This window comes from Linderina pennispora (assembly GCF_002104995.1).
Source record: "Linderina pennispora strain ATCC 12442 chromosome Unknown DL89scaffold_191, whole genome shotgun sequence".
Lineage (NCBI taxonomy): Eukaryota > Fungi > Kickxellomycota > Kickxellomycetes > Kickxellales > Kickxellaceae > Linderina > Linderina pennispora.
In genome coordinates, this window is record NW_024468439.1 from 1 (window position 1) to 12,518 (window position 12,518).

Consider the following 12,518-nt stretch of genomic DNA (forward strand, 5'->3'; position numbering starts at 1 on the left):
TGGCCAACTTTAACGTCATCAACTCAGTCAGCTACGACCACATCGACCCGTCCATTTTCACTGTCCTGACCTGCAAGTCGGCTCATCCGGGCACGGCTGTGGCAGACTTTGTCGTGTTCCCGCCGCGCTTCGAGGTGCAGCAGCATACGTTCCGCCCGCCCTACTTCCACCGCAACTGCATGAGCGAGTTCATGGGCCTGATTCACGGCGAGTACGAGGCGAAGAAGGGCGGGTTCCTGCCCGGTGGCGCCAGCCTGCACTCGATGATGACGCCGCATGGCCCTGACGCCAAGACTGTCGAGAACGCCACTACGCGCGATCTGCTGCCTGGCCGTGTTGCTGACAACACCATGGCCTTTATGTTCGAGTCCATGTTCCAGCTGAGGTGACAAAGTGGGCCGTCGAGCACAAGCAGCGCGACCACGACTACTACAAGGCCTGGCAGAACATCCCGATCACATTCAACCCGGACCAGATCTAATGTCTTTTATGTGAATAACATCCATCCCCCTTTCTTTCCTTTCTATTGCAGCGGGTTTAGCAGATGGTGCAGAATCCGCTGCTGCCGCTCCATTACATCTACGCTGGACGAGGGGAAGAACTCTGGAACCCCCATGCTCTGCAGCATCATTTGCTGTCGGTACCGCAGGTCGTCGAGTTTCTCGATAGCCCGGCGGTCTGCACGCTCCAGCGCGAGTCGGTGCTGCCTGGCCATCTCCTCCTTCTCCTTACTGCTGACGCTGTGCACCATTTCGCGCGCCAGCAGCTGCTGCATTGCCTTTTCGTTTTCGCGCTCAATCGCTTGCCGGTGCTCCCACAGTCGCCGCTCAAAGCCGTGCTGCGCCATACACAGCTCCTGCAGCTGTCTCAAGACCTCCGGCGACACATGCAGATTGGCGAACTCGTCCGCTGGCTCTGCTGGATCGACGGGTGCGGGCTCGGATGGCTGCTCAATTATTGTATGATCAGTGCCCGTGAATATGTCGGGTGCTGGCTGCACTGCCCATTTGGATGTGTCTGGCTCGCCCTCGTAGCTCGCCCTCTGTCGCTTCGTTACTGGCGAGTCTGGGGCTTCATTCGGCGCCCAGGCAGTGCTGCGCTTGGCCGACTCTTGGCGTAGCAGGTCCTCGGGCGAAAATACTGGCCGCTCATAACTTGGTGGGGAATAATACATACACAATAGACCGTGATAATATAGAATTGGCGATATACCAGCGCCATGCTTTGACCTACACCTATGTGTGCGCTCAATCGCCCCGGCTCGTTTTGGGGTCTGCCTCAAGCACTGCTGAATGGCGAAAATAAAAAAAATCCGTATATTAAGAAACAGTAGCAGAAAGGTGATGGCGTATTGCTCTTACTATCTCCCCCTATCTTTCAGAGCTTCTTCTTGGTCGCAGCCGTAGTGCTCGCCACTGCCTTCTTGGGCTTGGTCTCACCGCCCAGGACCTTGCGGCGCTGGCGGATCATGTGCGTATACAGCTTGTACAGTACAGGCGGGTAGTTGATAATGTTCAGCAGCAGGAACCCCTTGAAGGCTGGCCGAATCGCACCGGCAAACGGCAGCGCCGCCCACATCTCCCAGCATCTCGCCCGAGAAGCCAGTCGGATACAGAACGTAAAACAGCGTGTAACCGCAGATACAGCAGCGTCGGCGACTGGATGCCCAGCAGCGACAGCGTGTAGTGGCTGTACCGCACGCACTCAGTGATCGACCATGCCAGCAGAATCAGAACGAAGCCGTACGAGGCACGCACCTCGGGCTGGTCAAACACATACAGCGTGCCCCAGACCAGCAGCAGCCGCGAGTACACTTGTGTGAGAACCGGCAGAACGCTCGAGCGCACAAAACCAAGCAGCGAATGCACGATCTCCAGGAGCGCACCTGTCTGCACGTAGATTACCGCATAGCCGACCTGGTCGAACAGCCCCGAGAGGTCGGTGCCGTGCGCCAAAAGATATGTCACGGTTTGGAAGAGCACGTAGGACCAGCCAACGAACGATGCGGCATTGTAGGCTACCAGATACGAGTCGACCAGGCTGTTGGATTTCTTTTGCGCCATTTTTAATGAATAGAGTTTGCAATACGTGGATGGTGGAGAAACGAGAAGGCAAGAAAGAGGCGGCGTGTGAAAGCGGGCGGCGGTATCAACCCCTCGATTTCCCCCAGCCAGTGTTCTTTAGCACTCGGCGACTTTCTGTTTCCCCTCCACACCAGGCCGAGCCGAGCCGGGAGCCAGTAGCCTGTTGGCTCGTGCCTCTTCGTCACCGCCGGCTTGGCTGGGCTTGGCTTCTCTTTGCTCAGCACAGTATTCCCTTTTCTTGCGTCTACTTGTATTGGCCTGCCCCCTCTTAATTCCACTACCACTTTTGTACTTCTTGTCAGCATGAACAGGACGACGGCAACAGCCACAGAGCAGTTTGAGTTCCCTGAAATCTACAGCTTCCCGCCATTCTTCACGTAAGGCATAGCCCACGTTGGCGTTAGAATAGAACCCTATGGCCTGCCTTTCGCAAGGCTTGCGCTCAATGCGTGGGTGCCCATTTTAGTCCACCAGTTCAGGTATCTAAAAACTGAAACCTCCCTCTCGTTATTATCTGCATCAATAGGCGGCAACCCGCAGAGGCGACATGGCAGGAGCAGCGGCGGCTCTGGTGCAACCTGGTTCTGTCCTTTTACCGGCACACGCGCCAACACACAATGACACTATCTGAAGCAGTGCTTTCGCCGCCGTTCCACAACTACCAGATCAAGCGCATACTGCGCGTCGATGTATTGCGGGAGATCGTCGACGAGCTGGTGAAGCAGGGGAATGCCGTGTGGGTTGGCCCGAAGCACACAAAGGACATGTGCTTAGTGTTTTGGCGCAAGCCCGAGGAGTGGGCGGCTATGATCCACCAGTGGGCTACCGATCGGGGGATGATCAATACCGTGCTGACGGTGTATGAACTGACGAATGGCGATGACACTGGTGACCAAGGTAGGTACTGCCGTTGATAGACTGTAGAGATATGGTAGCATTTCAACTAATGAGAATGTGCTTGGGTGTAGAGTTCAGCGGGCTTGATACTGTTGTTTTGAGGCGGGCGTTAGATATCCTGCAAAGCCAGGGAAAGGCACAGCTGTTTGTTGGTTCCTCCGACGATGACCTTGGCGTCAAGTTCTTTGCTTAGTTATGTTTTCTGGTGGCCATTAAAGTGCGACTGCATCTCCCGGAACTACATTACCCCTATGACGTGGTACCATGGCAATGATCCAGATATGTGGTCTTGAACTCCAAGCGGTGACCACAAAAGTCCTTGACCAAAACACCGCTCTGATATAGCTCATAAATACTCATGACATCCTGGTACCTCAGAATATGATAGGTGGCGCCTTCTGAGAACCGTCTAGCAGGCGTCCAGGTGATCTTCATGCTTGTGCCTTTGCCATCATACGTGCCCCGAATGACGTGGCCAAGACAGCCATGCAGTCTTCCGGTGCACTGGATGGTAGAACCTTTAACGAATATACTCTGGTTATCCGATTCTGCGGCACGTATTTCGTTGTCGTTGTCGTCGTTTGTCTTCTTGAACGAAAGCTCCGATGAGTTGCAGGGGATATCGCTCAAATATCCGATCGCTGATGGCAGCAACGAGACCAGGAACCAAATGATTCTCTCTAGATATAACTACTGATCAAACTATCTATTCTACGCAAGGGCCGTTGGCAAGTACCAATACGCTTTACGCAGTCAGATTCAGCATGGCACATCGCGTATTTATGTAGCATGGCTTGCCTGCCTGGCATCGCTTTTGACAAGTCTAGTACCTAAGGTGTGTTGGCTAAGACTAGGTAAATGTTGAGTTTGTTGTAGAATACATTTAAAACCGATAAAGAAAAGCAGATCTGAAACAAAACGCAAATAGCAACGCCGCATATATGCCTGTTGCGGCGCTCAGCTTCCAGCAGCAGTTGTACAGTTGTGATCATACTTGGCTGTGGTGCTTACCAGCTCTGATCCGTCATCGACGCCCATCGGGTAGGCTTGGCCATAGTCTATGCCTCTTTTAGTAATGCGTGGATGCCCATATATGGACTCAAGCAATGCCTGTTCATTCCCGACTTTTGGCGTTGTGTAGACTCCTGCCTGCAGATATGCAGTAGCAAATTTGATTAATGCCATGGTAGCCTGTCTCTCGGCAAAAAATTGCTTTATTAATTAGGCTCTTGTTTGGGAATACTCGGATCGCTTTGGTGACGAACTGACTTTTGATTTGCTAGCTACGTCAACACAGCTGCACCTCTTCACCTTCACTTTTTTCTGTACATTATGCGCGTTCTGGCTGTTGCAATTGGACTGACAGCGGCAGTGCTGGGTGCGGACTATGGCACGGTGCAGGATGACCTGGACTCGTCGCTGCTCTGGGGCACATACCGACCGAACCTATACTTTGGCACCCGGCCGCGCGTGCCCAACACGCTGATGACCGGGCTTATGTGGTTTGGCATGGACGACCCAACAAACTGGCAGCGCATCCGGCACTCGTGCGAGCTGGGCGATAACCTGGCAGAGTACGGGTATTCGCGGCACAACGGGCGGGATTTTGGCGAGCAGACGATGCGCGATAGCGACCAGGCGGTCGAGATCAAATCGCAGTTCATCAAGGTGCCTGGAGAGCGCGGCGGCAGCTGGGCAGCCAGGATCACGGGAAAGACGCTGGAGGGGGGCAAGGAGGGGGCAGCGCTCATGTATTACTTTGGCATGGAGGGCAATGGCACTATGAAGATGAGCATTGAGGACGATGTGGCAGTCATCAGGGGACAGACCGAGGAGCTGGGCGAGTTTACGGCGCGCATTGTGCCAGCGGCCAGCAACAAGCCGCCGAGGCTGCCAAAGAAGCTGCGGAAGGTTAAGGCAGTCAAGACCGGGCAGAAGGTTGCGGGCCTTGCCATGAATGTTCCCGGAGACGACGTGTGGAAGGCCAAGGACCTGTTCATGGAGCGCCTGCTGCCGGCAGCCCGCAAGCGGGCGCAAGCGATTGAAAAAGTCGACCCAGGCAACATGCCGCTGTCGGGAGCAGCGCTGTTCTCTCTGGACAACACAGGTCTGGAGACTGGCGGCAACCTGCTGTTCGCCCAGATGGTGGTCAAGGGGGAGTTTGCCTTTGACGTCATCTACGAGTGCTCCGACAAGTCAGCACGCATAGACAGCGGGACGATCACGGCTGTTGCTGGTGCCCGCCGCAAGGAATTCGATGCGCGCTTTGAGCACACGTTTGGTCTGACAGCCAAGGGGTTCGATACCGAGCACGTGGCGATGGCTCGCAGCGCGCTCAGCAGCCTGCTGGGCGGCATAGGGTATTTCCACGGCAGCGGGCTGGTGTCGCCGGACCCCAAGCCAGAGTACGGCGAGCCCGATGAGATCGCAGCGCCAGAGCTCAGCACACCGTACTCGCTGTTTGCCACGACGCCGTCGCGTGCGTTCTTCCCGCGCGGATTCCCTGTGGGACGAAGGGTTCAGCCAGCTGCTGGTGGGCCAGTGGGACAATGACCTGAGCATGCAAGTGCTACTGAGCTGGCGCAACGCGTCTATGGGTGGGTGGATAGCGCGCGAGCAGATTCTGGGTAGCGAGGCGCGCAGCAAGGTACCCGAAGAGTTCCAGGTGCAGTACCCAAACTTTGCCAATCCGCCGACGCTGCTGTTCAACGTCGAGGCGTTCATGCGTCGCCGCCAGGAAATTGCCAGCCTGCACAAGGCGGGCGAGGGCGGTCTGGTGGACCTGCCGGCAGGCGAGGCCAACCAGATGCTCCTGGACCACGAGCTTGCGAACCGCATGCTGTCGGAGCTTGGCCAGCTGGCCAACGGCATGCTCGAGTACTTTTTGACCTCGCAGCGCGGGTCCTCGGCCAAGATGGCCAGCGACAAGAGCGCGTTTGCCAGCGGGTTCAGATGGCGCGGCCGCTCCGAGTCCCACACGCTGACATCGGGGCTTGACGACTACCCGCGCGCATCCCCACCCAGCACTGGGGAGCTGCACCTGGACCTGCACGCATGGATTGCGTACATGCAGCGGCTGGTGGATGAGCTTGCCCTGCAGGGTGTGGGCGGGGCGAGCCCATGGCCGACAAGGCCATCAAGGCGCTTGACGAGCTCCATTGGAACGAGGACGAGAACATGTACTGTGACGTGACTGTGCGTGCTAACGAGGACTACGATGAGCTTGAGGACGACGAGGGGAATGCCGAGGTGCCCAAGTTTGTGTGCCACCGCGGCTACGTCAGCTTGCTGCCGATGCTGCTGGGCCTGGTGCCTGCCGAGTCGCCCAAGCTGGGCCATATCCTGGATATGATCGAGGATCCCGAGGAGCTGTGGACCGAGTACGGGCTCCGCTCGCTGTCCAAGAGCGACAAGTTCTATGGCAAGGGCGAGAACTACTGGCGCGGGCCAATCTGGATCAACATCAACTACCTGGTGCTGTCGTCGCTGCACACAAACTACATGCACATCGAGGGCCCGTTCCAGGAGCAGGCTGCCAGAATCTACACGCGGCTGCGCACGAACCTGATTGCCAACATCTTCAAGCAGTACCAGGACACAACGTTCTTCTGGGAGCAGTACAACCCGGAGACCGGCACGGGCAAGGGCACGCACCCGTTCACCGGGTGGACTACGTTGGTGGCTCTGATAATGGCCGAAAAGTATTGACAAATAGCAATCGATATTACCCGCACACGCCAAAGAGACGCCGATCCTCACGGCTGGCGGCTAGTTCCAGTGCGTCTGCCAGGCATTGCGTGCTTTTGCTTGCGACGCTCGCTGCTGCTTTTTTGCTAGGAATTGGATGATATTGTTAGACGAGAAACTCAAATTTACTGGCTCTCCTCGGGGAGAGTAGCGAAGCGCAGGTACGGCTTGGCCTCGCGGACCTTGGGGAAGATCTCCTTGGCCTTCTCGGTGGGCACCGACACATGGACGATGACGTCCTGTCCGGGCTGCCAGTTGGCGGGGGTGGCAATCGGCTGGCGGTCCGACAGCTGCAGCGAGTCGATGGAGCGGATGAGCTCGTCGAAGTTGCGTCCGCAGCTGGCCGGGTAGGTCAGAATCAGCCGGATCTTCTTGGCCGGGTCAATGACAAACACCGAGCGGACAGTGAACGGAATGCCGTTGACCACGTTGGACGCGTCGTGCTCGACGCTGTCCAGCATGTCGTACAGGGTCGCCACCTCGCGGTCCTTGTCGGCGATGATCGGGAACTTGAGGTTGACGTTGTTGACCTCGTTGATGTCGTCAACCCACTCGGCGTGGTCGTGGAGGTCGTTGGTGCTCAGGCCGATGACCTTGACGTTGCGCTTCTCGAACTCGGGCGTCAGCCTGGCGACCTCGCCCAGCTCGGTGGTGCACACGGGCGTAAAGTCGGCCGGGTGCGAGAACAGGACCGCCCACGAGTCGCCGATGAACTCGTGGAAGTTGATCTCGCCGGCCGTGGTCTCGGCAGTGAAGTCAGGGGCAATCGAACCAAGGCGGAGAGGAGCCATTTGTAGAGTATGAAAGTGTCTGGGGAGAAGAGATTGAAGTTTAGAGACTGTTTACTTGCCCAGCAGCCGCTCCTGCCGGGTGCATCCGGCAATTTATACGTCTGGCCGGCGGGTTGCTGGCAGAATGTTGCACACCCTAGTCCAACTTTGCGATAGCAGCAAGAGTGCAGAGCCTGGCTGGCATATAGCGCGCAGAGCGATTGACCCCTACCAGCTGACACACGGGCTTATTGCGCGTTTGATGCACGCATCGCGCAATTTGGGACATTCTATGGCTGATTTTTCTCTGCAGTGAATTCTCTAATTCGGACTAGGAAAGTCATCTACTGTTGAAGGCTTGGGTGTGGGCCAAGCGCAAGCACCGTGAATCCCAGGGACTCGCCGTCCATTTCCTGGATACGCTGCCTGATAACGCCGGCCGCGTCCTACATGGTTAGCTCCAAAAACAGGGTGTTAGCATATATACATCAGAAAGGCTGCCACACGGCCACCATATTCAGCACGCTACCTTGAGCACATCCGTCGACGCGCCGTGGTTGATGGGCGCAGCATGCCGGCCATCCAGCTCGTACATATCGCCGTCGACATTAACAAACGCAATGAAGTGCAGGTCAATCGCAGCTTCTGCGTCGGGCGCCGCCGTCTGTCCACCACTGGCGCCCTCCAAATGCGTGCCGGCAATGACATCGTCGTTCTCCAGCAATGCTGCGCGCTCCTCGGGCGTCAGATCCTTGGTCTTCTGGAAGAACTCGGCCAGATGGCCGCTAATCGGGATGTCTGCCTGGTTGTTGGCCAGCGCGTGGATCACTGCCATGGTCCCGCACGCATTGCCGATGGTCTGCCGCATGAACCAGACGTCGGGCGACACAGTGTTGGCGGCGGAGGCGATCTTCTGCGCACGACTGGCCTCGGACTCTTCGGTCAGCGGGAACAGGAAAATGACGGCCTTGACGGGCTGCGCGACCATTGCCAGGAGGTCGTCGTCGAGGCCCCAGACGTCGTTGAACCCGATGCTGGAGGACACACCGAGCCGCGCAATCATGGCGTTGATCACCTCGGGGTTGGACTCGAGGGGAATCCAGTGGACCTTGCGTTCGGCTGACATGGTTCAGGAAATCTACGTATATGTGGAAAGGAGATAGAAAAGCGCTTGCGTATACAGGATGAGCTCGGCCCTTTTGTCCACCCCGCGGCACACCCAGGATCCCCTTTCGTACACGCTGCTGGCGACTCGTGGTTTATGGCCATTGTCACCACACCTGGGATGTACTCCACACCATCCCGAACAACAGTTTTCAGCCTTTCCCCTTTTTCCACAACTCGTTACTCTATTTTTTTTTCTCTACATTGGAGCGTGTGCGGATGGCAGACTTTGACGACAGCACAATGGCCTGGAGCGAATCTCCAAATGCAGCGGGCGACGACGACGACTTTGGCGGGTTTGGCGATTTCGGCCAGGAGACTGGTGCTGACAATGCCGACACTGCTACTGACTTTGACGATTTCGGCGATTTCGACGATTTCGACAGCGCACCTGTCTCCGAGCCTGACCCAGCCCAGCCAGCAGCAGCGCCATCGGTGGCTCCCACTGCTGACCCAGTTCTGTCAGCAGCACAGGCGCTGTTCAACGGGGCTACAGGCGATTCTGAGCAGACCGATATTGTGCAGCAATGTCTTGAGCTAGCCTTTGGCAGCACAGAGGTTGTCGAGATCGATACACACACCGGCAGCACCGTGACGGCCGCAGCCGATGCTGCCAGCATAGACAGCCTGGAGCGCAGCCTGCGAAAGTGCACTCCAGACGCTTCTGAATCGCGGCTGCTCCGGAACCTGGTGTGGATCGCGCTCGCTGCCAATGTGCCCGAGGAGTTTAAATCCGACCTTCTCACTCCGCTGTCTGTGCTGCGCGCACAGGCCCGCAGCGACAACCAGGGTGCACAGGAATTGGATCCGCTCACTATCGAGGACATCCGGCTCATCGCGACAGGCACATCCGATGCCCAGGACGAGGATATTGCGCGGGCGCTGCAGTCGATTGACCAGCTCATCAAGGCAAGGATGGGCGAGGTTGCAAAGAAAAAGGAGGAGATTGATACATATAACCAGGTCATCCAGACCTTGGTCGCCCAGGCGTCGAAACTACACTAGAGTATTTTGTGAAGGGGCTGCTTGTAATATACACAAACGTTAGCGGCACCACCCAATGTGGGAATTGCACCCCTAAACAGGAACCACCTCGATCCAGGTATATATTTAAAGTCAGCCAAATCATTCTACCGCGATCGCTTCAGCTATTTTTTCCCTCACAAACTCACACACACAGCCATGGATTTCCAGAACCGCGTAGGATCCAAGCCCGGAGCAGGCGGCATGATGACCTCGTCCGAGTCCAACGTGGCTCGGCGCGAGCGGCTGCGCAAGCTGGCTCTGGAGACCATTGACATTGAAAGCGACCCGTACTTTATGCGCAACCACCTCGGCTCGTACGAGTGCAAGCTCTGCCTGACCCTCCACAACAATGAAGGTTCGTACCTCGCCCACACACAGGGCAAAAAGCACCAAACAAACCTCTCCCGCCGCGCCGCCCTGGAGGCCAAAGACAAGGACCACGCGGCACCGGCACGCGCTACTGCCAGCACACCCAAAGTCAAAAAGAACGTGGTCAAGATTGGGCGGCCCGGGTACAAGGTGACCAAAGTACGGGACCCGCGCACGCGCCAGTTCGGGTTGCTGGTTGAGGTCACGTATCCCGAGGTCACCGAGGAGACAAAGCCGAGGCACCGGTTCATGTCGGCGTACGAGCAGCACGTGGAGGTGCCGAACCGGCAGTACCAGTACCTGCTGTTTGCAGCAGAGCCGTATGAGACAATTGCATTCAAGATCCAGAGCCGCGAGATCGATATGCGGCCAGGCAGGTTCTGGACGTACTGGGACAAGGACACACACAAGTTCACACTGCAGCTCTTTTATCGCAACCAGGCACGGCAACGCCAGCAGGACGGCAGCGCGTACCAGCAACAGCACAGCCAGGTCAACCCGCTCAATCCGTACATCCTGACTGGAAATGAACCACCTCAGCAATGAATGAGTGGTTGAGTGTTTGGTTTTGTTTTGTTTTGTTTTGTGGAGGAAAAAGGCGCTAGACAAGGTCAAATGTAATATGCGTGAAAGTAGTTGTGGTATGCCGAATTATGTGTGCTTAGTATTGGTGATGGTAGTTGTTGGGACGGCCAGATGACGACGAGCCGCCAGCCTCTCTGGGCTCGGCCCAGCCCTCTTCTTTCTCCACTGCCTCAGAGTCGTCGGTCATCTTGCCGCGGGCCTTGCTCGACATGCGCATCATCGGCGGAGCCGAGTCGTCGACATTGTATATCATCTCATCGGATCTGCTCTGCGGGACCGTCCGCGACGAGGCACCTCCGGCTGCCGAGCCCTGGCCGAGCTCGCCATCAACTGCCGTTGAAGAGGCCGCAGCCATGGCCTCTATGAGTTTGCCCGTGACCTTTGACGATGACGCTATGCTGTTGAGCACCGCGTCCTCAGCCGCCTGCGTCTTCAGGCTTTCTTGGATCGCCCGCCACTCATTGTGCGCCTGCAGCGTGTTGTCAAACAGCCAGTGCACGCGGTCAACCTCGTCGCCTGCCGACGTCAGTAGCTGCAGCAGGTCGACACGGTCCTCTGGCAGCATGGTGACAAAGTTTGCCACCGCCGACTTTTTCTGGTCCATGTCCTTCATCATCTCCGAGATAATCGCGTTGGCCCGCGGGTCTTCCTCGACGTTAATTGAGATCAGGGTTTCGGTCAGCATGTCACAGAGGGACTTCAGCTCCTGCGCCGACGTCTCCATGTGCTGAAGGAAGTTGTACGACAGCACGATCCTGTCGCGAGAGCTCGGCCGCTCGTATGGCGGCAGTGCTGCGTCGTTGGGGGCTATCGACCGCCGCTGCGCTTCAAGGATCGCCTGCTGCTGCGCAGCAACAACTGGATCTGCGTACCCCGCAGACTCGTCAAATGCTTGCTGGTTATGAGGAGTCACCGGCGCTGATGCAAACTGGCGCGGTTGGTGGGGCGATGTGGGCGGTGAAGGCGCAAACTGCATGAGCTGTGGTGACGGGTATGGTCGTGGTGGAATTTGGTTAGGCGACTGCATTAGCTGCGGCGACGGATACGGCTGCGGCATGTAGTTTGGCGAATACTGGCCAAGGTCAAAAGTGTGGCCCGTAGGAACCAGGCCTGGTCGTTTGCGCGGGTACTTCCACCCCTCCTGCCTGAGTGTGATGGCCGGCCTCGGCAGCAGCCCAATTGTAGGGGTCAGACTCGATCTTTCGTTGACCTTGTCGACAATTCCCTCCAGCGCACCCCGGGCACTGAGGCTCTCACCGTAAAGTATGCACCAGTTTGACACCATGCACAGCAACGTCTCGCGCACAGTCACGGGGGCTTCCGACTGCACAATCGTCTTGAACAGCACGTCTGCCACAATCTTATCCTTGAACAGCGGCTTCATGTGCCGCGGATAGGACACTACGATTCCCTGCAAAACCGCCAGATACGCGAGCGACCGATTGACTTCGTTTACTGGCTGGTGGCTGCGCGCGCCGCCGCCGCCCATCCGAGATAGCAGCTTGCTGCCATTGCTGTTGCTGTTGCTGCTGGTGCTCTGCTCCCGGTCGACAATATTGGAAATCACGTACTCGAAGGCCTCCATCGCGCTAAAAATAACAAAAGTGTGCAGCGCTATTAGTCGATCTCAGATGTCAGCCAAATAGCGAGGGAAGAGTGTAATTAGGGCAATCGTCCTTTGCACACCATCTCAAAACACGACCAGCGCCCACCTGGTAAGGACCGCGTACTCTAGCCTATCCGCTTGGTCCAGGGTTACGAGGCCACCAGCGATTATTTTAAGCGTGCCGGGCAGACTTACCTATCAGGATTCCGCGCAAACGCGCTATATACTTTGCTGTAGGCGTTGACATTGGTGGTTGCCTCGGCTACAGGG

At 57.0% G+C, this 12,518-nt stretch overlaps 1 protein-coding gene across 1 annotated transcript; it reads left to right on the forward strand.

Moving 5' to 3' along the window:
- Positions 1 to 27: 27 nt before the first annotated feature.
- DL89DRAFT_263391 (RmlC-like cupin) lies at positions 28 to 389 on the forward strand (the record flags this gene model as incomplete). Its single annotated transcript, XM_040885890.1, has 1 exon — positions 28 to 389. A coding segment is annotated over one exon (362 nt), but the record flags the coding sequence as incomplete, so codon positions are not given.
- Between the last annotated feature and the right edge of the window lie 12,129 nt (positions 390 to 12,518).